Below are 27,495 nucleotides of genomic sequence, written 5' to 3'. Positions count from 1 at the left end.
CACACACACACACACACACACACACACACACACACACACACACACACACACACACACACACACACACACACACACACACACACACACACACACACACACACACACACACACACACACACACACACACACACACACACACACACACACACACACACACACACACACACACACACACACACACACACACACACACACACACACACACACACACACACACAGACTGAAAAAAAGACTGAAACGAGAAAACAGCTGATTAAAACGATAAACAAACACATGAATGATAAATACAAAAAGAAACAAAACAAATTGCCCGCTGGGTGATAATGAATTCTGAAACAAGAAAACAGCTGATTAAAACGATCAACAAAACACATCAACGATAAAACAAACACAAAACACAAAAACAAAAATGTCCGCTGGAAGAAGATGAAGACTGAAACGAGAAAACAGCTGATTAAAACGATAAACAAACACATGAATGATAAATACAAAAAGAAACACAAAACAAATTGCCCGCTGGGTGATAATGAATTCTGAAACAAGAAAACAGCTGATTAAAACGATCAACAAAACACATCAACGATAAAACAAACACAAAACACAAAAACAAAAATGTCCGCTGGAAGAAGATGAAGACTGAAACAAGAAAACAGCTGATTAAAACGATAAACGAAACAGAACAACGATAAATACAAATAATAAAACACAAAAAACAAAACAACAAATGTCCGCTGTAGGATGATGAACTCTGAAACAAGAAAAAGACTGATTAAAACGATAAACGAAACACAACAACAATAAAAACAAAAAATAAAACAAAAACAAAATGTCCGCTGGAAGATGATGAAGTCTGAAACGAGATAACAGCTGATTAAAACGATAAACAAACACATGAACGATAAACCAAACTCAAGAAATAAACACAAAAACAAAAATGTCCGCGGGATTATGATGAATACTAAAACAATAAAACACAGATGATCAAAACAATAAACAAAACACAACTACGATAAAACATAAAAAAACAAAATGTCCGCTGGATAATGATGAACTTTGAAACAAGAAAACAGCTGATTAAAAGAAACACATCAACGATAAAAAAAATAATACACACAAAACAAAGTGTCCGCTGGCTTATGATGAATTCTGAAACAAGAAAACAGCTGATTAAAACAATAAACGAAACACAACTATGATAAACACAAAAAATAAAACACAAAAAGAAAATGTACGCTGGATGATGATGAACTCTGAAACAAGAAAACAACTGATTAAAACGATAAACAAACACATCAACGATAAAAAAATAAGAATAGTACCCAAAATAAAAATGTCCGCTGGCCTTTGAACAAACTTCGTGTCTATGAGTTTCTAAAACAAATGTGAAGGTAAAAAATAAAAATATGATTAAGTTTAATTCACGGAAAAGCTAACTTACTAAGAATTTGATTTAAGTCACAAAAATCCAGAGCAAACGCATTAATTCAGCTGCTCCCATACCAAATGCAGAACATTATTATCTCGCCCGTTTTGCTCAGGTTTCTCCCCCTTTCACTGAAAAACCTTTGTCAATCAACGCCCGTTTTGCATCCTTTCAAAGAACCTTCCTTGATCAACGAATGTTTCCTAAGCCCTAAAACAAAATGTCTTCACTTCAAAACACATTACTACAACTCCACAAAACACTGTTTATTGTGGAATGCACACCGAATAACTTCACCTGCAAAATCTCCACCTGAAACTTTGACTCCTTTTGACACAGCAACCTTCACCACAAGTTGCTAAAGAAAGAATGACCGATGACTTACGACCTAGGTTGGTCGGTTCCCTTTTTTCCTTTTCTTCAACCAATCAGAACACTGGCTTTTAAAACGTCACAAGGGCGGCGCCTTTAAGTAAAATATCGAAGAACAACTTAACTTTGGTAGGGAACTGCTGAAATATTCGAATTTATTTAATTGGGTTCTTAACGACCATACCAATCCAACGATGGGTTGAAATTGCATTTGGAACATAAACAATAAAACTGGAATTCCTAAAAAATCAAAGGTAAAATTGGAAGAAAGTTTTCTGATCGGTTTCTGACGGAATATTCTAGTTTGGAATGGATCTCAGGCGTCTATAGTGTCCTTCCCACCCCCCAAAGGGTTCTAACTGCCATCGAAAAAATAATATTTAAACTCGAATTGATAAATCGACGGAAAGGATATAGCCTTGCAGCGGTTTTGAGGCGCGAGGAATTGCAAAAAAATGTTGGAAAGTTCAATTTCTAAACGGTTTCTGACGGAAAATTCTATTATATAATGCATTCCAGGCGTCTATAGTGTCCTACAGATCCCGCAATGGTTTTGAACTGCAATCAAAAAAATAATATTTAAACCCGAATTGATAAATCGACGGAAAGGCTATAACCGTGCAGCGGTTTTTATGCGTGCGAAATTATAAAATTGGTGGAAAGTTCAAGTTCTAAACGGTTTCTTACAGAATATTCTAGTTTTGAATGGATTCCAGCGGTCTATAGTGTCCTACCGACCCCCAATGAGTTTAAACTGCAGTCGAACAATTGATATTTAAACTCCAATTAATAAATCGACGGAAATGCTATAGCCTTGCAGCGGTCTTTAGGCGTGCGAAATTGTAAAATTGGAGGAAAGATCAATTTCAAATCGGTTTCTGACAGAATATCCTAGGTTTAAATGGATTTTAGTTTTCTATAGTGTCCTACCGACGCCCCAATGGCTATGAACTGCAATGGAACAATAGATATTTTAACTCAAATTGATAAATCGACGGAAAGGCTATAGCCTTGTAGCGGTTTTTATGCGTGCGAAATTGTAAAATTGGAGGAAAGTTCAATTTCTGGACGGTTTCTGACAGAATATTCTAATTTTGAATGGATTCTAGACGTCTATACGGTCCAACCGACGCCCCAATGGCTATGAACTGCAATGGAACAATAGATATTTTAACTCAAATTGATAAATCGACGTAAAAGCCATAGCCTTGTGGCGGGTTTTAGGCGTGCGAAATTGTAAAATGTGAGGAAAGTTCACTTTCTAAACGGTTTCTGACAGAATATTTTAGTTTTGAATGAATTCCAGTGGTGTATAGTGTCCTACCGACAACCCAATGGGTTTAAACTTCCGTGGAACAATTGATATTTAATCTCAAATTAATAAATCGACGGAAAGGCTATAGCCTTGTACCGGTTTTTACGGGTGCGAAATTGTAAAATTGGCGGTACGTTTAATTTCTGTTCGGTTTCTGACAGAATATTCAAGTTTTGTATGGATTCCAGACGTCTATAGTATCCTACCGACCCCCATCTGGGTTTAAATTCAAATCGGAAAATTGATATTTAAACTCGAATTGATAAATCGACGTAAAGGCCATAGCCTTGTGGCGGGTTTTAGGCGTGCGAAATTGTAAAATGTGAGGAAAGTTCAATTTCTAAACGGTTTCTGACGGAATATTCAAGTTTTCTAAGGATTCCAGACGTCTATAGTGTCCTACCGATTCCCACCTGGGTTTAAATTCAAATCGGAAAATTGATATTTAAATTCGAATTGATAAATCGACGGAAAGGCTATAGCCTTGCATCTGTTTTTAGGCGTGCGAAATTGTAAAATTGGAGGAAAGATCAATTTCTGCTCGGTTTCTGACGGAATATTCTAATTTTTAACGATTTCCTGGCGTCGGTAGTGTCCTACCGATTCCCACATGGGTTTAAATTCTAATCGGAAAATTGATATTTAAACTCGAATTGATAAATCGACGGAAAGGCTATACCCTTGCAGCTGTTTTTAGGCGTGCGAAATTGTAAAATTGGAGGAAAGTTCAATTTCTAAACGGTTTCTGACAGAATATTCTAGGTTTAAATGGATTTTAGGCTTCTATAGTGTCCTACCGACGCCCCAATGGCTATGAACTGCAATGGAACAATAGATATTTTAACTCAAATTGATAAATCGACGGAAAGGCTATACCCTTGCAGCGGTCTTTAGGCGTGCGAAATTGTAAAATTGGAGGAAAGTTCAATTTCTAAACGGTTTCTGACGGAATATTCAAGTTTTGTATGGATTCCAGACGTCTATAGTATCCTACCGACCCCCAATGAGTTTCAACTGTAACCGAAAAAATAATATTTTAACTCAAATTGATAAATCGACGGAAAGGCTATAACCTTGCAGCGGTTTTTATGCGTGCGGAATTTTGAAATCATATGAAAGTTTAATTTCGTATCGGTTTCTGACGAAATATTCCGATTTTTAATGGATTCTAGGCGTCTATTGCGTCCTACCAACCCCCACAATAGGTTTAAACTGAAATCGAGATATTGATATTTAAACTCGAATTGATAAATCGACGGAAAGGCTATAGCCTTGTACCGGTTTTTACGGGTGCGAAATTGTAAAATTGGCGGTACGTTTAATTTCTGTTCGGTTTCTGACGGAATGTTCAAGTTTTGTATGGATTCCAGATGTCTATAGTATCCTACCGACCCCCATCTGGGTTTAAATTCAAATCGGAAAATTGATATTTAAACTCGAATTGATAAATCGACGTAAAAGCCATAGCCTTGTGGCGGGTTTTAGGCGTGCGAAATTGTAAAATGTGAGGAAAGTTCAATTTCTAAACGGTTTCTGACGGAATATTCAAGTTTTGTATGGATTCCAGACGTCTATAGTGTCCTACCGATTCCCACCTGGGTTTAAATTCAAATCGGAAAATTGATATTTAAATTCGAATTGATAAATCGACGGAAAGGCTATAGCCTTGCAGCTGTTTTTAGGCGTGCGAAATTGTAAAATTGGGGGAAAGTTCAATTTCTGCTCGGTTTCTGACGGAATATTCCAATTTTTAACGATTTCCTGGCGTCTATAGTGTCCTACCGATTCCCACATGGGTTTAAATTCAAATCGGAAAATTGATATTTAAACTCGAATTGATAAATCGACGGAAAGGCTATAGTCTTGCAGCTGTTTTTAGGCATGCGAAATTGTAAAATTGGAGGAAGGTTCAATTTCTAAACGGTTTCTGACAGAATATTCTAATTTTGAATGGATTCTAGACGTCTATACGGTCCAACCGACCCCCACATGGGTTTAAATTCTAATCGGAAAATTGATACTTAAACTCGAATTGATAAATCGACGGAAAGGCTGTAGCCTTCTAGCGGTTTTTAGGCGTGCGAAATTGTAAAATTGGAGGAAAGTTCAATTTCTAAACGGTTTCTGACGGAATATTCAAGTTTTGTATGGATTCCAGACGTCTATAGTGTCCTACCGATTCCCACCTGGGTTTAAATTCAAATCGGAAAATTGATATTTAAATTCGAATTGATAAATCGACGGAAAGGCTATAGCCTTGCAGCTGTTTTTAGGCGTGCGAAATTGTAAAATTGGGGGAAAGTTCAATTTCTGCTCGGTTTCTGACAGAATATTCTAATTTTTAACGATTTCCTGGCGTCTATAGTGTCCTACCGACCCCCACATGGGTTTAAATTCTAATCGGAAAATTGATACTTAAACTCGAATTGATAAATCGACGGAAAGGCTATAGCCTTGTACCGGTTTTTACGGGTGCGAAATTGTAAAATTGGAGGTACGTTTAATTTCTGTTCGGTTTCTGACAGAATATTCAAGTTTTGTATGGATTCCAGACGTCTATAGTATCCTACCGACCCCCATCTGGGTTTAAATTCAAATCGGAAAATTGATATTTAAACTCGAATTGATAAATCGACGTAAAGGCCATAGCCTTGTGGCGGGTTCTAGGCGTGCGAAATTGTAAAATGTGAGGAAAGTTCAATTTCTAAACGGTTTCTGACGGAATATTCAAGTTTTCTAAGGATTCCAGACGTCTATAGTGTCCTACCGATTCCCACCTGGGTTTAAATTCAAATCGGAAAATTGATATTTAAATTCGAATTGATAAATCGACGGAAAGGCTATAGCCTTGCATCTGTTTTTAGGCGTGCGAAATTGTAAAATTGGAGGAAAGATCAATTTCTGCTCGGTTTCTGACGGAATATTCCAATTTTTAACGATTTCCTGGCGTCTATAGTGTCCTACCGATTCCCACATGGGTTTAAATTCAAATCGGAAAATTGATATTTAAACTCGAATTGATAAATCGACGGAAAGGCTATAGCCTTGCAGCTGTTTTTAGGCATGCGAAATTGTAAAATTGGAGGAAGGTTCAATTTCTAAACGGTTTCTGACAGAATATTCTAATTTTGAATGGATTCTAGACGTCTATACGGTCCAACCGACCCCCACATGGGTTTAAATTCTAATCGGAAAATTGATACTTAAACTCGAATTGATAAATCGACGGAAAGGCTGTAGCCTTCTAGCGGTTTTTAGGCGTGCGAAATTGTAAAATTGGAGGAAAGTTCAATTTCTAAACGGTTTCTGACGGAATATTCAAGTTTTGTATGGATTCCAGACGTCTATAGTGTCCTACCGATTCCCACCTGGGTTTAAATTCAAATCGGAAAATTGATATTTAAATTCGAATTGATAAATCGACGGAAAGGCTATAGCCTTGCAGCTGTTTTTAGGCGTGCGAAATTGTAAAATTGGGGGAAAGTTCAATTTCTGCTCGGTTTCTGACGGAATATTCTAATTTTTAACGATTTCCTGGCGTCTATAGTGTCCTACCGACCCCCACATGGGTTTAAATTCTAATCGGAAAATTGATACTTAAACTCGAATTGATAAATCGACGGAAAGGCTGTAGCCTTCTAGCGGTTTTTAGGCGTGCGAAATTGTAAAATTGGAGGAAAGTTCAATTTCTAAACGGTTTCTGACAGAATATTCTAGGTTTAAATGGATTTTAGGCTTCTATAGTGTCCTACCGACGCCCCAATGGCTATGAACTGCAATGGAACAATAGATATTTTAACTCAAATTGATAAATCGACGGAAAGGCTATACCCTTGCAGCGGTCTTTAGGCGTGCGAAATTGTAAAATTGGAGGAAAGTTCAATTTCTAAACGGTTTCTGACGTAATATTCAAGTTTTGTATGGATTCCAGACGTCTATAGTATCCTACCGACCCCCAATGAGTTTCAACTGTAACCGAAAAAATAATATTTTAACTCGAATTGATAAATCGACGGAAAGGCTATAACCTTGCAGCGGTTTTTATGCGTGCGGAATTTTGAAATCATATGAAAGTTTAATTTCGTATCGGTTTCTGACGAAATAATCCGATTTTTAATGGATTCTAGGCGTCTATTGCGTCCTACCAACCCCCACAATAGGTTTAAACTGAAATCGAGATATTGATATTTAAAAATTTTGTCATCACAAGAAAGTTCAATTTCTGATCGGTTTCTGACGGAATATTCCAGTTTTAAATGGATTCTAGGCGACTATAGTGTGCTACCGACCCCCCAACGGGTTTAAATTACAATCGAGAAATTGATATTTAATATAGCCTTAACAGTCATTTTTAGGCGTGCGAAATCGTAAAATTGGAGAAAAGTTCAATTCTTGATCGGTTTCTGACGGAATATTTTACTTTCGAATGAATTCCAGCGGTCCATAGGGTCCAACCGAACCCCCAATGGGATTAAATTTTAGTCAAAAAAATTGATATTTAAACTCGAATTGATAAATCGACGTAAAGGCCATAGCCTTAATTGTGGCGGTTTTTAGGCGTGCGAAATTGTAAAATGTGAGGAAAGTTCAATTTCTAAACGGTTTCTGACAGAATATTTTAGTTTTGAATGAATTCCAGCGGTCCATAGGGTCCAACCGAACCCCCAATGGGATTAAATTTTAGTCAAAAAAATTGATATTTAAACTCGAATTGATAAATCGACGTAAAGGCCATAGCCTTAATTGTGGCGGTTTTTAGGCGTGCGAAATTGTAAAATGTGAGGAAAGTTCAATTTCTAAACGGTTTCTGACGGAATATTCAAGTTTTGTATGGATTCCAGACGTCTATAGTGTCCTACCGATTCCCACCTGGGTTTAAATTCAAATCGGAAAATTGATATTTAAATTCGAATTGATAAATCGACGGAAAGGCTATAGCCTTGCAGCTGTTTTTAGGCGTGCGAAATTGTAAAATTGGGGGAAAGTTCAATTTCTGCTCGGTTTCTGACGGAATATTCTAATTTTTAACGATTTCCTGGCGTCTATAGTGTCCTACCGATTCCCACATGGGTTTAAATTCAAATCGGAAAATTGATATTTAAACTCGAATTGATAAATCGACGGAAAGGCTATAGCCTTGTAGCTGTTTTTAGGCATGCGAAATTGTAAAATTGGAGGAAGGTTCAAATTCTAAACGGTTTCTGACAGAATATTCTAATTTTGAATGGATTCTAGACGTCTATACGGTCCAACCGACCCCCACATGGGTTTAAATTCTAATCGGAAAATTGATACTTAAACTCGAATTGATAAATCGACGGAAAGGCTGTAGCCTTCTAGCGGTTTTTAGGCGTGCGAAATTGTAAAATTGTAGGAAAGTTCAATTTCTAAACGGTTTCTGACAGAATATTCAAGTTTTGTATGGATTCCAGACGTCTATAGTGTCCTACCGATTCCCACCTGGGTTTAAATTCAAATCGGAAAATTGATATTTAAATTCGAATTGATAAATCGACGGAAAGGCTATAGCCTTGCAGCTGTTTTTAGGCGTGCGAAATTGTAAAATTGGGGGAAAGTTCAATTTCTGCTCGGTTTCTGACGGAATATTCTAATTTTTAACGATTTCCTGGCGTCTATAGTGTCCTACCGACCCCCACATGGGTTTAAATTCAAATCGGAAAATTGATATTTAAACTCGAATTGATAAATCGACGGAAAGGCTATAGCCTTGTAGCGGTTTTCATGCGTGCGAAATTGTAAAATTGGAGGAAAGTTCAATTTCTGGACGGTTTCTGACAGAATATTCTAATTTTGAATGGATTCTAGACGTCTATACGGTCCAACCGACCCCCACATGGGTTTAAATTCTAATCGGAAAATTGATACTTAAACTCGAATTGATAAATCGACGGAAAGGCTGTAGCCTTCTAGCGGTTTTTAGGCGTGCGAAATTGTAAAATTGGAGGAAAGTTCAATTTCTAAACGGTTTCTGACAGAATATTTTAGTTTTGAATGAATTCCAGTGGTGTATAGTGTCCTACCGACAACCCAATGGGTTTAAGCTTTCGTGGAACAATTGATATTTAATCTCTAATTAATAAATCGACAGAAAGGCTATACCCTTGCAGCTGTTTTTAGGCATGCGAAATTGTAAAATTGGAGGAAAGTTCAATTTCTAAACGGTTTCTGACAGAATGTTCTAGGTTTAAATGGATTTTAGGCTTCTATAGTGTCCTACCGACGCCCCAATGGCTATGAACTGCAATGGAACAATAGATATTTTAACTCAAATTGATAAATCGACGGAAAGGCTATACCCTTGCAGCGGTCTTTAGGCGTGCGAAATTGTAAAATTGGAGGAAAGTTCAATTTCTAAACGGTTTCTGACGGAATATTCAAGTTTTGTATGGATTCCAGACGTCTATAGTATCCTACCGACCCCCAATGAGTTTCAACTGTAACCGAAAAAATAATATTTTAACTCGAATTGATAAATCGACGGAAAGGCTATAACCTTGCAGCGGTTTTTATGCGTGCGGAATTTTGAAATCATATGAAAGTTTAATTTCGTATCGGTTTCTGACGAAATATTCCGATTTTTAATGGATTCTAGGCGTCTATTGCGTCCTACCAACCCCCACAATAGGTTTAAACTGAAATCGAGATATTGATATTTAAACTCGAATTGATAAATCGACGGAAAGGCTATAGCCTTGCAACGGTTTTTAGGCGTGCGAAATTTTGTCATCACAAGAAAGTTCAATTTCTGATCGGTTTCTGACGGAATATTCCAGTTTTAAATGGATTCTAGGCGACTATAGTGTGCTACCGACCCCCCAACGGGTTAAAATTACAATCGAGAAATGGATATTTAATATAGCCTTAACAGTCATTTTTAGGCGTGCGAAATCGTAAAATTGGAGAAAAGTTCAATTCTTGATCGGTTTCTGACGGAACATTTTACTTTCGAATGAATTCCAGCGGTCCATAGGGTCCAACCGAACCCCCAATGGGATTAAATTTTAGTCAAAAAAATTGATATTTAAACTCGAATTGATAAATCGACGTAAAGGCCATAGCCTTAATTGTGGCGGTTTTTAGGCGTGCGAAATTGTAAAATGTGAGGAAAGTTCAATTTCTAAACGGTTTCTGACAGAATATTTTAGTTTTGAATGAATTCCAGCGGTCCATAGGGTCCAACCGAACCCCCAATGGGATTAAATTTTAGTCAAAAAAATTGATATTTAAACTCGAATTGATAAATCGACGTAAAGGCCATAGCCTTAATTGTGGCGGTTTTTAGGCGTGCGAAATTGTAAAATGTGAGGAAAGTTCAATTTCTAAACGGTTTCTGACAGAATATTTTAGTTTTGAATGAATTCCAGCGGTCCATAGGGTCCAACCGAACCCCCAATGGGATTAAATTTTAGTCAAAAAAATTGATATTTAAACTCGAATTGATAAATCGACGTAAAGGCCATAGCCTTAATTGTGGCGGTTTTTAGGCGTGCGAAATTGTAAAATGTGAGGAAAGTTCAATTTCTAAACGGTTTCTGACGGAATATTCAAGTTTTGTATGGATTCCAGACGTCTATAGTGTCCTACCGATTCCCACCTGGGTTTAAATTCAAATCGGAAAATTGATATTTAAATTCGAATTGATAAATCGACGGAAAGGCTATAGCCTTGTAACGGTTTTTACGGGTGCGAAATTGTAAAATTGGAGGTACGTTTAATTTCTGTTCGGTTTCTGACGGAATATTCAAGTTTTGTATGGATTCCAGACGTCTATAGTATCCTACCGACCCCCATCTGGGTTTAAATTCAAATCGGAAAATTGATATTTAAACTCGAATTGATAAATCGACGTAAAAGCCATAGCCTTGTGGCGGGTTTTAGGCGTGCGAAATTGTAAAATGTGAGGAAAGTTCAATTTCTGTTCGGTTTCTGACAGAATATTCAAGTTTTGTATGGATTCCAGACGTCTATAGTATCCTACCGACCCCCATCTGGGTTTAAATTCAAATCGGAAAATTGATATTTAAACTCGAATTGATAAATCGACGTAAAAGCCATAGCCTTGTGGCGGGTTTTAGGCGTGCGAAATTGTAAAATGTGAGGAAAGTTCAATTTCTGTTCGGTTTCTGACAGAATATTCAAGTTTTGTATGGATTCCAGACGTCTATAGTATCCTACCGACCCCCATCTGGGTTTAAATTCAAATCGGAAAATTGATATTTAAACTCGAATTGATAAATCGACGTAAAAGCCATAGCCTTGTGGCGGGTTTTAGGCGTGCGAAATTGTAAAATGTGAGGAAAGTTCAATTTCTGTTCGGTTTCTGACAGAATATTCAAGTTTTGTATGGATTCCAGACGTCTATAGTATCCTACCGACCCCCATCTGGGTTTAAATTCAAATCGGAAAATTGATATTTAAACTCGAATTGATAAATCGACGTAAAAGCCATAGCCTTGTGGCGGGTTTTAGGCGTGCGAAATTGTAAAATGTGAGGAAAGTTCAATTTCTAAACGGTTTCTGACGGAATATTCAAGTTTTGTATGGATTCCAGACGTCTATAGTGTCCTACCGATTCCCACCTGGGTTTAAATTCAAATCGGAAAATTGATATTTAAATTCGAATTGATAAATCGACGGAAAGGCTATAGCCTTGTAACGGTTTTTACGGGTGCGAAATTGTAAAATTGGAGGTACGTTTAATTTCTGTTCGGTTTCTGACGGAATATTCAAGTTTTGTATGGATTCCAGATGTCTATAGTATCCTACCGACCCCCATCTGGGTTTAAATTCAAATCGGAAAATTGATATTTAAACTCGAATTGATAAATCGACGTAAAAGCCATAGCCTTGTGGCGGGTTTTAGGCGTGCGAAATTGTAAAATGTGAGGAAAGTTCAATTTCTAAACGGTTTCTGACGGAATATTCAAGTTTTGTATGGATTCCAGACGTCTATAGTGTCCTACCGATTCCCACCTGGGTTTAAATTCAAATCGGAAAATTGATATTTAAATTCGAATTGATAAATCGACGGAAAGGCTATAGCCTTGTAACGGTTTTTACGGGTGCGAAATTGTAAAATTGGAGGTACGTTTAATTTCTGTTCGGTTTCTGACGGAATATTCAAGTTTTGTATGGATTCCAGACGTCTATAGTATCCTACCGACCCCCATCTGGGTTTAAATTCAAATCGGAAAATTGATATTTAAACTCGAATTGATAAATCGACGTAAAAGCCATAGCCTTGTGGCGGGTTTTAGGCGTGCGAAATTGTAAAATGTGAGGAAAGTTCAATTTCTGTTCGGTTTCTGACAGAATATTCAAGTTTTGTATGGATTCCAGACGTCTATAGTATCCTACCGACCCCCATCTGGGTTTAAATTCAAATCGGAAAATTGATATTTAAACTCGAATTGATAAATCGACGTAAAAGCCATAGCCTTGTGGCGGGTTTTAGGCGTGCGAAATTGTAAAATGTGAGGAAAGTTCAATTTCTGTTCGGTTTCTGACAGAATATTCAAGTTTTGTATGGATTCCAGACGTCTATAGTATCCTACCGACCCCCATCTGGGTTTAAATTCAAATCGGAAAATTGATATTTAAACTCGAATTGATAAATCGACGTAAAAGCCATAGCCTTGTGGCGGGTTTTAGGCGTGCGAAATTGTAAAATGTGAGGAAAGTTCAATTTCTGTTCGGTTTCTGACAGAATATTCAAGTTTTGTATGGATTCCAGACGTCTATAGTATCCTACCGACCCCCATCTGGGTTTAAATTCAAATCGGAAAATTGATATTTAAACTCGAATTGATAAATCGACGTAAAAGCCATAGCCTTGTGGCGGGTTTTAGGCGTGCGAAATTGTAAAATTGGAGGTACGTTTAATTTCTGTTCGGTTTCTGACGGAATATTCAAGTTTTGTATGGATTCCAGATGTCTATAGTATCCTACCGACCCCCATCTGGGTTTAAATTCAAATCGGAAAATTGATATTTAAACTCGAATTGATAAATCGACGTAAAAGCCATAGCCTTGTGGCGGGTTTTAGGCGTGCGAAATTGTAAAATGTGAGGAAAGTTCAATTTCTGTTCGGTTTCTGACAGAATATTCAAGTTTTGTATGGATTCCAGACGTCTATAGTATCCTACCGACCCCCATCTGGGTTTAAATTCAAATCGGAAAATTGATATTTAAACTCGAATTGATAAATCGACGTAAAAGCCATAGCCTTGTGGCGGGTTTTAGGCGTGCGAAATTGTAAAATGTGAGGAAAGTTCAATTTCTAAACGGTTTCTGACAGAATATTCCAGTTTTGTATGGATTCCAGACGTCTATAGTATCCTACCGACCCCCATCTGGGTTTAAATTCAAATCGGAAAATTGATATTTAAACTCGAATTGATAAATCGACGTAAAAGCCATAGCCTTGTGGCGGGTTTTAGGCGTGCGAAATTGTAAAATGTGAGGAAAGTTCAATTTCTGTTCGGTTTCTGACAGAATATTCAAGTTTTGTATGGATTCCAGACGTCTATAGTATCCTACCGACCCCCATCTGGGTTTAAATTCAAATCGGAAAATTGATATTTAAACTCGAATTGATAAATCGACGTAAAAGCCATAGCCTTGTGGCGGGTTTTAGGCGTGCGAAATTGTAAAATGTGAGGAAAGTTCAATTTCTGTTCGGTTTCTGACAGAATATTCAAGTTTTGTATGGATTCCAGACGTCTATAGTATCCTACCGACCCCCATCTGGGTTTAAATTCAAATCGGAAAATTGATATTTAAACTCGAATTGATAAATCGACGTAAAAGCCATAGCCTTGTGGCGGGTTTTAGGCGTGCGAAATTGCAAAATGTGAGGAAAGTTCAATTTCTAAACGGTTTCTGACGGAATATTCAAGTTTTGTATGGATTCCAGGCGTCTATAGTGTCCTACCGATTCCCATCTGGGTTTAAATTCAAATCGGAAAATTGATATTTAAACTCGAATTGATAAATCGACGTAAAAGCCATAGCCTTGTGGCGGGTTTTAGGCGTGCGAAATTGTAAAATGTGAGGAAAGTTCAATTTCTGCTCGGTTTCTGACGGAATATTCTAATTTTTAACGATTTCCTGGCGTCTATAGTGTCCTACCGATTCCCACCTGGGTTTAAATTCAAATCGGAAAATTGATATTTAAACTCGAATTGATAAATCGACGTAAAAGCCATAGCCTTGCAGCTGTTTTTAGGCGTGCGAAATTGTAAAATTGGGGGAAAGTTCAATTTCTGCTCGGTTTCTGACGGAATATTCTAATTTTTAACGATTTCCTGGCGTCTATAGTTTCCTACCGATTCCCACCTGGGTTTAAATTCAAATCGGAAAATTGATATTTAAATTCGAATTGATAAATCGACGGAAAGGCTATAGCCTTGTAACGGTTTTTACGGGTGCGAAATTGTAAAATTGGAGGTACGTTTAATTTCTGTTCGGTTTCTGACGGAATATTCAAGTTTTGTATGGATTCCAGACGTCTATAGTATCCTACCGACCCCCATCTGGGTTTAAATTCAAATCGGAAAATTGATATTTAAACTCGAATTGATAAATCGACGTAAAAGCCATAGCCTTGTGGCGGGTTTTAGGCGTGCGAAATTGTAAAATGTGAGGAAAGTTCAATTTCTGTTCGGTTTCTGACAGAATATTCAAGTTTTGTATGGATTCCAGACGTCTATAGTATCCTACCGACCCCCATCTGGGTTTAAATTCAAATCGGAAAATTGATATTTAAACTCGAATTGATAAATCGACGTAAAAGCCATAGCCTTGTGGCGGGTTTTAGGCGTGCGAAATTGTAAAATGTGAGGAAAGTTCAATTTCTGTTCGGTTTCTGACAGAATATTCAAGTTTTGTATGGATTCCAGACGTCTATAGTATCCTACCGACCCCCATCTGGGTTTAAATTCAAATCGGAAAATTGATATTTAAACTCGAATTGATAAATCGACGTAAAAGCCATAGCCTTGTGGCGGGTTTTAGGCGTGCGAAATTGTAAAATGTGAGGAAAGTTCAATTTCTGTTCGGTTTCTGACAGAATATTCAAGTTTTGTATGGATTCCAGACGTCTATAGTATCCTACCGACCCCCATCTGGGTTTAAATTCAAATCGGAAAATTGATATTTAAACTCGAATTGATAAATCGACGTAAAAGCCATAGCCTTGTGGCGGGTTTTAGGCGTGCGAAATTGTAAAATTGGAGGTACGTTTAATTTCTGTTCGGTTTCTGACGGAATATTCAAGTTTTGTATGGATTCCAGATGTCTATAGTATCCTACCGACCCCCATCTGGGTTTAAATTCAAATCGGAAAATTGATATTTAAACTCGAATTGATAAATCGACGTAAAAGCCATAGCCTTGTGGCGGGTTTTAGGCGTGCGAAATTGTAAAATGTGAGGAAAGTTCAATTTCTGTTCGGTTTCTGACAGAATATTCAAGTTTTGTATGGATTCCAGACGTCTATAGTATCCTACCGACCCCCATCTGGGTTTAAATTCAAATCGGAAAATTGATATTTAAACTCGAATTGATAAATCGACGTAAAAGCCATAGCCTTGTGGCGGGTTTTAGGCGTGCGAAATTGTAAAATGTGAGGAAAGTTCAATTTCTAAACGGTTTCTGACAGAATATTCCAGTTTTGTATGGATTCCAGACGTCTATAGTATCCTACCGACCCCCATCTGGGTTTAAATTCAAATCGGAAAATTGATATTTAAACTCGAATTGATAAATCGACGTAAAAGCCATAGCCTTGTGGCGGGTTTTAGGCGTGCGAAATTGTAAAATGTGAGGAAAGTTCAATTTCTGTTCGGTTTCTGACAGAATATTCAAGTTTTGTATGGATTCCAGACGTCTATAGTATCCTACCGACCCCCATCTGGGTTTAAATTCAAATCGGAAAATTGATATTTAAACTCGAATTGATAAATCGACGTAAAAGCCATAGCCTTGTGGCGGGTTTTAGGCGTGCGAAATTGTAAAATGTGAGGAAAGTTCAATTTCTGTTCGGTTTCTGACAGAATATTCAAGTTTTGTATGGATTCCAGACGTCTATAGTATCCTACCGACCCCCATCTGGGTTTAAATTCAAATCGGAAAATTGATATTTAAACTCGAATTGATAAATCGACGTAAAAGCCATAGCCTTGTGGCGGGTTTTAGGCGTGCGAAATTGCAAAATGTGAGGAAAGTTCAATTTCTAAACGGTTTCTGACGGAATATTCAAGTTTTGTATGGATTCCAGGCGTCTATAGTGTCCTACCGATTCCCATCTGGGTTTAAATTCAAATCGGAAAATTGATATTTAAACTCGAATTGATAAATCGACGTAAAAGCCATAGCCTTGTGGCGGGTTTTAGGCGTGCGAAATTGTAAAATGTGAGGAAAGTTCAATTTCTGCTCGGTTTCTGACGGAATATTCTAATTTTTAACGATTTCCTGGCGTCTATAGTGTCCTACCGATTCCCACCTGGGTTTAAATTCAAATCGGAAAATTGATATTTAAACTCGAATTGATAAATCGACGTAAAAGCCATAGCCTTGCAGCTGTTTTTAGGCGTGCGAAATTGTAAAATTGGGGGAAAGTTCAATTTCTGCTCGGTTTCTGACGGAATATTCTAATTTTTAACGATTTCCTGGCGTCTATAGTTTCCTACCGATTCCCACCTGGGTTTAAATTCAAATCGGAAAATTGATATTTAAACTCGAATTGATAAATCGACGGAAAGGCTATAGCCTTGCAGCTGTGTTTAGTCGTGCGAAATTGTAAAATTGGAGGAAGGTTCAATTTCTAAACGGTTTCTGACAGAATATTTTAGTTTTGAATGAATTCCAGTGGTGTATAGTGTCCTACCGACAACCCAATGGGTTTAAACTTCCGTGGAACAATTGATATTTAATCTCTAATTAATAAATCGACGGAAAGGCTATACCCTTGCAGCGGTCTTTAGGCGTGCGAAATTGTAAAATTGGGGGAAAGTTTGATTTCTAAACGGTTTCTGACGGAATATTCTGATTTTTAACAATTTCCTGGCGTCTATAGTGTCCTACCGATTCCCACGTGGGTTTAAAGTCAAATCGGAAAATTGATATTTAAACTCGAATTGATAAATCGACGGAAAGGCTATACCCTTGCAGCGGTCTTTAGGCGTGCGAAATTGTAAAATTGGAGGTACGTTTAATTTCTGTTCGGTTTCTGACGGAATATTCAAGGTTTGTATGGATTCCAGTGGTCTATAGTGTCCTACCGATTCCCACGTGGGTTTAAATTCAAATCGGAAAATTGATATTTAATCTCTAATTAATAAACCGACGGAAAGGCTATATACCCTTGCAGCGGTCTTTAGGCGTGCGAAATTGTAAAATTGGAGGTACGTTTAATTTCTGTTCGGTTTCTGACGGAATATTCTAATTTTTAACGATTTCCTGGCGTCTATAGTGTCCTACCGACCCCCCAATGGGTTTAAATACAAATCGGAAAATAGATATTTAAACTCGAATTGATAAATCGACGGAAAGACCATAGCCTTGTGGCGGTTTTTAGGCGTGCAAAATTGTAAAATGTGAGGAAAGTTCAATTTCTAAACGGTTTCTGACGGAATATTCAAGTTTTGTATGGATTCCAGACGTCTATAGTATCCTACCGACCCCCAATGAGTTTCAACTGTAACCGAAAAAATAATATTTTAACTCGAATTGATAAATCGACGGAAAGGCTATAGCCTTGCAGCGGTTTTTATGCGTGCGGAATTGTAAAATGTGAGGAAAGTTTGATTTCTAAACGGTTTCTGACGGAATATTCTGATTTTTAACAATTTCCTGGCGTCTATAGTGTCCTACCGATTCCCACGTGGGTTTAAATTCAAATCGGAAAATTGATATTTATTTTCGAATTCATAAATCGACGGAAAGGCGCAACGGTTTTTTTAGGCGTGCGAAATTAAAAAATCACAGAAAAGTTTAATTTCCGATCAGTTTCTGACGAATTTCCAGCGGGCAAGTTTTAGTTTTGAATGGATTCCAGGCGTCTATGTTGTCCTACCGACCCCTCAATGGGTTTAAATTGAAATCAGAAAGTTTGTGTTCATTTTCGAATTGATTAATCGATCGAAAAGCTGTCGCCTTGTGACGGTTTTTTGTCGTGCGAAATTCAAAAATCGAATGGTAGTTCAATTTTGATTGGTTTTTGTCGGAATATTTGTAGTATACGAACAATGACATATCATACGCCAGATATTTTTCCCAAAAACAATCTTTTCTCGCAACTCCTTGTTCATGTGAATTACTTGTGCATCTCACGACAGCTCAGGTCTAAGTTTACTTTTGCTTGTATCGAGGATCTGACTGTCATTTTACTGCAAGTTTGTTTCTTGTAATTGTTCAAAAAATATGATAAAATAAGGACTCCTAACGATGCCGCAATGGGTCCAAATTGCACATCGGCAAGATTACATTGGTATCAACTCAAGACCTTTGCAAACTCGAAGAGGCCAACACAAATCTTACTTGTGGTTACTTGTCCTTCTTGGTTTTTATTCTAAACGTTTCTGTCCCTCTTCGTATAACTTGTGCGAAACGGTGAAATCTTGTTGTTGGTACGGAACTGGTTGCAACCTGTGGACATAACAAAAGCAAGTATAACCTGTCGTTTCAAATTTACCAATTTGATTTCTTGCAATATGCAACAGCACGTTATGAAAATATTGAAGAGAGTCTCCCCTAATCGGAAATTTGCGGATTTAAATGACGTGAGTGTGCTTCTATTTGTAAGAGCGGAGGGGCTTTGAACATATTGTTCACCGAGCTGGCCATAAAACCACAGAATAATATCACGATTAGGTCAGAAGGAGACCGAGGCTATAGAAGTGTAAACCCGCACCGTTTAACCTTTAGCAAGACCAGGAAACTAATTGAAACGTCTTAGTCACTGTTCCCTTGCTGACAGGAAGCTCAACAAAAAATCCCAGTGGCCCTGTGCACCTTTATTGTCAACTGGACCGTCAAGCAACTATTCGCACGTTTTCCTTAAACTCTTGGAAAATACCTGCAACCATGCGACATAACGTCACCACAAGAAGGTTTTTATTAAATTTTCACCAACGACCGTCTGCAGAACCAAGCATCAAAAGTCAACTACACTTAAAGAAAATACCAGAATACTACTGCAATGGATACGTGTGAAAATGGAGAACCAATCTGCGTGAATTGTAAAGCTGCAAAAACTGCAAACGAACCCAAGAGTAACGTATCGTTTTGCAACATTATTAATATTTGATACATTTTAGTGACTATTTGAGTTGTTTGCAGAATCAATCGAAACTTTTGAACGCGCTTGGGAAGTTATAAAAATAATATTTGACTGTGGAGAATTATCCCAAAAGTTGCTGTTTGCAATCGGCGTGTTTATTACCCTTATTGGTGGATTTACTGGAGTTTATGTCATGGTAAGATTTGCAGAAACATTGTTGTCAATATAAGTTCGGTTTTAGCAAAATTTGTGCCGTCACAAATTGGTTGTAGTCGATAGATTCTCCCATTAGGTCTGAAATTACCTTAAGCTTTTGCGTATGTTGCCTTTCAGGTTTCAGACTTACAGGTCGCAGTGCAAAATTTAGAAGAACAATCAATACTGCAAGCAGATAACGGTGGGAGTAATTGATTTTACTAATGTGGACACAAAATTAACAACATTTTTTGTACTCAACAGTGACAACTTGTTTAAACAAGGGAACAATAACATTTACATCTGATGGATATAAATGTGTATGTGAGCCAGGATTTAGTGGAACTGATTGTGGAATCGGTAAGGAGTTAATTGACAAGTTTAATGTGATGTAGTGATTGACGCTTAACAAATCAAAACAATTCCATCAATGTACGAGTATGTCGCGCCATTACTTTTCTAGATCTTGATGAATGTGCGAGTGGAACACACAACTGCCATCAACACGCAACTTGTAAAAACACAATAGGCCGTTTTCAATGTTCTTGCAACGCAAACTACACCGGAAATGGAACAAATTGTGGTAAGCTCAAACAAAAAAGTGTGCCTAACGAGCACTTTAACCAGCGATTCACAACTTTTGGCAGAATCTTATTTTTGCGAGAGCAACCCTGGATTATGTGAACACAATGGAACTTGCTTAGATCTTGGCTTAGGGTACAACTGCACGTGCACTGTATGGTATACGGGAATAAACTGCCAAACAGGTTTGATTTGCACATTTAAATAAATTGTTAGTCGTCAATGTTTCATTTTTATGATACGAATAAAGAGGTATTTTGGAGTAGAACTTAAAGCATTAAATTCAAAAACTTATAAAGTATCTAGGAAGTATCTATAGGTCAGTGTTTCTTAACTAGTCTCGGTCGAAACTCTAGTGTTTGCCCAACCTGTACCAACTGTTTAAAGTTCCCAAAAATATAAAAAGTCAAAGTATTTGACTAATTGCATACAGTAAAACATTGCAAAATATTTGCAGCACCTTAAAAAAATTGCAAACGGTACCCTGGTATGAAACCACTGAGATCATTGTAATTAGATTAAAAAATTACTAAAGACTCGCATTTTTCCTGATATAGTTTCGCTTGATCACCTGCTTGTGCTGACTGCAATGAATTGGAAAGACGCTAGAACATATTGCCAGTCATTGGGAGGTGATTTGGCTGCATGGGGCATGAGAAACGCCACGATTCGCGAGTAAGTTATAACTTGTGCTGTTCTATCGAATTGTGCAAACTGGTTAAATGTTATCAGGATTTACGCAACAATGGTTAAGAAACTTTGAATCAATTACCCGAAACGAGATAAAATCGAGTCACTATTTCAAAATAGTTGACTTGAAACCACCCTTTTAATTTGCGACGTAATATTGACTCTCTTCATTAAATATTTTACTTGTCATGGAATGTGACAATTTTTTTTTATTTTTTACAATATTATTTTTTCGTAAAAGCTGTGTTTTATTTTAAGTGATATCATCAAAAATTTACTTCTCCCGCGTCCGTCAACCTGTTACTGGATCGGAATGACTGATATTGAACAGGAGGGTAATTGGCAATACATCGACGGTGTGCCAGCGACAGACAACAACACGAATTTTGCGCCTGGTGAACCAAACAACGAACCCACCGGGGCAGCCGACTGTGGAGAGTTATGGGATTTAAAAAACTTTCAAATGGACGATGCACCTTGCAGTGACACTAAGCTTGCAATATGTGAACGACTGCGCTAACTGCAATCACTGGCAATAATTCCCAAATATAAGCCTTGAGCATGCCAGGGGTCATCGAATTCTAGTACGTGATGAATTTGTCACCGCGCAGTTAATACTTGAATAAAAGAAGGTGCACGAAAAACATGCCTGCCATCACGCTAACAACTTATTTACAGTTTATTTACCTACACAATATATAAATGTAAACAAGCCATAAAAGTGCCAATACTCTTTTATGGCTTGTTTACAATACTCATAACTGGTTCTAATACACAGATTGTACCTAACCGGTCAAAATTCTAAGAATAGCTCGCCACTGTGGTTCTCATTTGCTAAGCGAATATTTTTTTTCAAAAAATAATCACCACCCTGTTGTCTAAAATCTATAATATAACAGTCAATGCATGCTTATTTACAGGTCAGATCTCATTATTTTGGTTCACTATATAATTACCCAACCTTTCTTTTTTTATGAATATGGTTTTGTTGACAGCACATTTTCGTTTGTAAGCTGATGCCAAGTAAAACATGTAGAGCCAAATTTTGTAACTGATTTGTTTTTGAAATGCCGTTTTTATAACATGTATTAAAATACATAAACAGAAAAATGTGTAAGTGCTAGAAACAAGAAAAATTGTTTGCTAACACCAGATTGTGTAAAAAAAACTGTTTCCATATTTGCATGCCTGGCATTATAAAAAGTCAATACAATCCTTTAATTTTTTCAATCTTATCTGTTAGAAATGGTAAACAAACTAATCCACTTGTTTGTATAAACGTGTAACAAAATAAGTTGTAGTTCAACATGGTACATCTAAAGTTTTTTTTAGCTTTCCTACCTTTGTTCTCAAGGACTTTGGTCATTTATTTCCATAGAAGAAGAGCAGCTTGCAGGTGATGAAAACATAACGACCAACATTACATCCACCAAGACTTAAGCACCAGAATACTATAAAAACATAATATCTAAGATAACAAGACTAAAACATCCCAACCAGCTACAATCAGTACAGACAAGTGGTTATTTTAGCTTAGCCATAAAACACCAAATATATGAGATTAGTTTAGCAAGCAATAGTTTTTAACACACACAAGAGGTTACTGTAATTCTCTGGCTCACTGCAAAACAAACTAACAGTTGGCTAGAACAGCGTGGGCACCTGCAGAAAATCTCGTGGTTGCGGCTAAATTAAACGAAACGTAAAACAAGTTTGCCTGAAACCAACCATTTGGCAAAAACGCCGCAGTACAGACTGTGCGCAGTAAATTACTCATTAAAATTGTAAACGTAACGGTACTAATATCAAGGTGATGATGTACCTTGCGTCGATGTCCGATTGGCAATATGTGAGCATTGCTGTACTAGTTTTTTAACCCACAAAGTCTAAGCACGGCCACAGGAGAACCTCCACAATATGCAAATGTGTTACAAATGCAACAAATTGCAAATTACATTTGGTGGTTGAAAGTTCATATCCCATAGAGTAACCGTTTGCAATCGTGACCCTCAGCGAAAGTTTTTTTTTTGTATATGTAAACAATTACTGAATGCTTTATATACAGAATTGAGCAGGCTTGTGGACAGCTTTGTATACGACACAGCAAGAGGAAAATTTAAAAGTATATTTGCAACACTCTCTTAATTCTGTACACTAGGAAGAAAAATGAGGGTATGTACAAAAATGACAAAATCTTACCTAACACCAGAAAAAAAGGCAATCATGCATTCTGACTAATTGAAGTAGCTGAAGTTCCCTTGTGGCCGTCGCAAGTAAACCAACACTTATGGCCTCTTGTGGTCCTATTAAAGGTTCATGGGTCATGGTCGAAAACCACTACCTGGTGATAAAAACACAGAGCATGATTTTTGCCTTTTTTAGGAGTTGAAACGTGATTCAATCAGTAGATTTTGTTTTACAAAATACACTCATCAAATAACAAAGCCATTAAAATTTAAGTTTAAAAAGTACTGTCCTTTTTTGTAACACTATAAAACATTGGCTACCTTATGCATTAAATGGAAACCAAATCAAACTTCGCAATAATACCGTACCAAAGTTGTACAAACACGAATTATTCAACCCGCAAAAACTAGCAGACTTCACATATTGGCAGTTTGAAGTTGTTTTCAAACAAAATGATCCTGCAAATTTCAGATTTTCAGACGAATTGTATTACTCCAAAATGGCCAGCGGAAACAAAAGGTCATTGACAACAATACATTATCATTATAAGAAAAGCTTACAATGCCTGAGCAATTCGTTTTCTAGCCAAATAAATTTGACGTTTACCTATATTAATTGAATTGTTTACATGGCTACATTATTTAACCTATATTGTAGAAATCAATCGAAACTTTTGACAAATTTAAACGTTCCAAAAAACAATCTACAGGTAATACCTATACACGGTGTGACTTGCGGAAGTAAAGTCATTTTTTGGGGGTGCTAAAACACGAGAAACGTCTTGTTGTTGTGAATGTGTATTTAAGTTAATATATGACATTGGTCGGTGGACAAATACAAAACTACAAATGGCTTGTTTAGGGTTGGTGTTAATTAGTAAGTATGGTATTAGATAAGGTTGAAAAGTAAAAAAACACACATATTCGAATATTCGAATATTATAGGCATATTCAAAAATGATAAGCCAGGGGTAAATCATTGCTTCATGGAAAGTAGGGAAAGCAGACGTGAGGTTTGCAAAAATATCAAGCCAAGGTATATTTAAATAAAGGAAGCGAAAACGAATGCCTTTTGTTTCACCTCTAGGCATTGGACGTTTATTTTGACGTTTAGTTAACAGGAAGCTTTACAAAATATATGTATGCGAAAATATCAAGCCAAGGTAAGTTTACATTTATATTAAGGAAGTGAAATCGAATGCCTTTCGTTTCACCTTTAGGCATTAAACGTCTTGTTTGACGTTTTACAGGAAGCTGCACACAATATGACTTATGTGTGCGAAATATATGTGATAATATCAAGCCAAAGTATATTTATAATACGAAAATAAAAACGAATGTCCTTCGGTTCACCCTTAGGCATTAAACGTCTTATTTGACGTTTTACAGGAAGCTGCACACAATATTAGTTCCACAGCCCACCCGTTTCTGCTTACGTTTAATGTTGGCGTGACTGTTTAGAAACCTCTTGCGCCTTTCATATTAAACATTGTTACAATTAAGAGTCTGTCGTAGAGTATACAGATATACAACATCGCAATGGATATGAGTATACAGGAAGAACCAATTTATACCAACACTGAGTTTACGACAAAGGGAAAGAAAGAAAAGAAAAATGTGCCAAAGTTGTTGCTCGCAAGCGTAGTAACAGTTATCCTTATAGGCGCATTTACATCAATTTATGTCTTGGTACGTTTTGAATAAACACGTTGAAAATACACAAATGCTTCACAAAGATCATTTAGGGAAAATTGTCTTTTTTTAATTTTACCAACATATAGTCGTGGTTTCGTCCAGTAGTTAGTCATTTAATGTGTGTTTCTAAACAATTTAACTTTCCGCAATAAAATCATTGGTAAGAATGTTGTGACAACTCTGCGTATAAAAAACAATCTTCTCTAATTTCAGATTTTTCAGCTACGAATCTCTGTGCAAGACTTGAAAGGGCAAATTATACAAACAGAATACAAAGGGGCGTCAACTATTAACGCAGGTGAAAATACTAAAAAAGTTGTACCTTAAGAATTTCAAACAATATAATTTCATGCACTGCTTAAATGCTTTTTAACTGAAAATGCCAACAACGTTTTACGTGGTATTATTTTACATGATTCAGATATCAATGAATGTACAAGTGGAACACACAACTGTCATCAACACGCAACATGTATCAATACATTGGGTAGTTTCCTATGTTTTTGCAACGAAAACTACACAGGGAATGGCAAACAGTGCAGTAAGTAAACGAAAAGGCTTTAATTACAAAAAAATAAGTTCAGTTACTCCTAAAAACGTCTATAATAATTTACATGATTCAGATCTCAATGAATGTGCTAGTGGAACACACAAATGTCATCAACACGCAACTTGTATCAACACTTTGGGTAGTTTCCTATGTTTTTGCAACGAAAACTACACAGGAAATGGAAAACAGTGCTGTAAGTAACGATTGAACGAAATGCTTTAATTATAATGCCATCAATATGACTGTCCCAGGCGATATTTTCTAAACAGCAACTTCTAAATGTTTAAGGGTTTAGTTTTTGTTTGGCTAACGTCGGAATTTGCAAGCATAATGGAAATTGCCTGGACACCGCTACAGGTTACAATTGCTCTTGCAACGTTTGGCATACAGGAAAGCATTGTGAGCGAGGTACATACTTTATAGTGACACAGTTTTTCAACGGCTTTCAAATTTACTATTTTGAATTTTGTTTTGCAGAGATTAACCACGTGATTATGACCACACCAAAACATTGGATAGACGCAAAAACATATTGTCAGTCAATTGGCGCAGATTTGGCGACCTGGGGAATGAGAAACTCAACTGTTCGCAGGTATGTAAGGCAGTTTTAGCTGTAAAAATGTAAATATAATTTTCGAATCACACAGTTTTGTCAAAAGGACGCTCACCACCACGGGGAGTGGCTGTTATATTTCAATGTTTACCACTAGCTTTTACATCCTAAGCTGGATTATCCTAAGTTTGCTCATGCCGCGCCCAGCAGCGGATTACTGGATAGGATTGACTGATCTCGAACAGGACGGAGTTTGGAAATACATTGATGGTGTTCCCATGACAACAGCCAATACCGATTTTGAACCTGGTGAACCAAACGGTGGAACTTATGCCAACTGTGGTCACCTTCACTATAGGTACCAGTATAAAATGGATGATACACCCTGCGATCGTGTCCAGTTGGCAATATGTGAGCGATTGTTGTCCTAGGTCTTATAGCTCGACCACAAAATGACTTCTTAATATGCAGGATAAAAATCTACGTTAAGCTTGAAGTAATTATGTAACGATCCATTTTCTGTGGCGTATTTGGTTTATATTGTATCCATTGCTGTCCCACTTTGAGCTCAAAAACTTTTTATTAACTACACGTGAGTATATTTGACTGCTGCACTGGCGTGTAATCATTTGACCTGGAAACCGTTTACATTTTGCTCTTGCTGGTAAATTTTGATGTTTTTGTAATTTGTCGTTTTTTGCTTTTCTTGATTCATGTTTATCCAATACGTTTGTTTTGAAATAAAATGTTCTTGTAAGTTTAGAACCTTGGTACACGAATTAGTATTGTAGTTCATGTGCTATATTACAAGACGTTTAACCTACAACCACACAGACATATTGTAGACAAAAACCATTAAAATACCAAAACATTATCGGCATATGTAACACTAACAGAGCAGTTGCTATCAACCTCTTGCTTTTTAAATGAACTTGGTACGTGGCTACATTGCACAACCTGAGTTTTAGTAATCAATAAGGACCTTTGGTTTGGCAAACTTCAATGTTCAATGTGACTTGTTTAGGACGGTTGGGTTCGATTAGTAAGTAAGGTGTTAGATAAGGTTGTGTAAAAAAGAATTTAAAACACGATCCGGACACATTTAAGCCAAGATATAGCCTATTTAAATAAAAGAAGTGAAAACGAAAGGCTCTCGTTTCACCTTTGTTCAGGCATTGAACGTATATTTTGACGTTTTGTTAACAGAAAGCTGCACACAATATATGTCCTACAGCCCACCTGGTCCATAAAAAAGTGCAAGCAATTCTAATGCATAGATTGTACACATCAGTCCGAAATTCAAAGGTTGCTTGCCACTGTGGTTCTCATTTTTCAAGGACATAAAAAATGAAATAATAACCACCACCCTGTTGTTTAAAATCAATAATATAACAGTCAATGTATATTTACTTGTTGGAAATAGTACATCTACTTTTTCTCACGTCCAATCATATTTTTCACTATATTATTGACCATATTCGCATGTTTGACATTATCAAAAGTCAATAAAACCCTTTCATTTATTCAATCTTGTCTGTTATATGTGGTAAACAAATTAATCCACTTTGTAAACAAGTAAGAACAAAAGAAGTTGTAGTTTAACATGGTACAAGTTTATTTAGCTTTCTAAC

The 27,495-nt window shown here is 36.9% G+C and overlaps 1 protein-coding gene and 1 long non-coding RNA gene across 3 annotated transcripts; one reads left to right on the top strand and one right to left on the bottom strand.

Annotated features, from left to right (window-relative positions):
* Positions 1 to 898: 898 nt before the first annotated feature.
* On the bottom strand, positions 899 to 23,215 carry LOC145220490 (uncharacterized). 2 transcript variants are annotated; one of them, XR_013858195.1, is made up of 8 exons: positions 23,080 to 23,215; positions 22,222 to 22,331; positions 18,672 to 18,779; positions 1,721 to 1,889; positions 1,439 to 1,633; positions 1,320 to 1,371; positions 1,233 to 1,250; positions 899 to 1,146 (listed from the first exon to the last, which is right to left on the bottom strand). It is a non-coding gene; the product is annotated as an uncharacterized LOC145220490 (long non-coding RNA). The 2 variants fall into 2 exon arrangements; XR_013858194.1 differs by having other exon boundaries at positions 899 to 1,250.
* Positions 23,216 to 24,605: 1,390 nt separating this feature from the next.
* LOC145219904 (uncharacterized) lies at positions 24,606 to 26,575 on the top strand. The gene is made up of 6 exons (XM_080087206.1): positions 24,606 to 24,755; positions 24,975 to 25,059; positions 25,385 to 25,504; positions 25,600 to 25,719; positions 25,789 to 25,903; positions 26,037 to 26,575. Exons 1-6 carry the CDS (start codon positions 24,606 to 24,608, stop codon positions 26,293 to 26,295), a joined length of 849 nt encoding a protein of 282 aa, XP_079943332.1. The 3' UTR covers positions 26,296 to 26,575.
* Positions 26,576 to 27,495: the final 920 nt, after the last annotated feature.

This window comes from Phallusia mammillata, chromosome 3 (genome assembly GCF_965637545.1).
Source record: "Phallusia mammillata chromosome 3, kaPhaMamm4.hap1.1, whole genome shotgun sequence".
Taxonomy (NCBI): Eukaryota; Metazoa; Chordata; class Ascidiacea; order Phlebobranchia; family Ascidiidae; genus Phallusia; species Phallusia mammillata.
The sequence above is the reverse complement of the archived record's forward strand: the minus strand, read 5'-3'. Positions and strand labels throughout refer to the sequence as shown.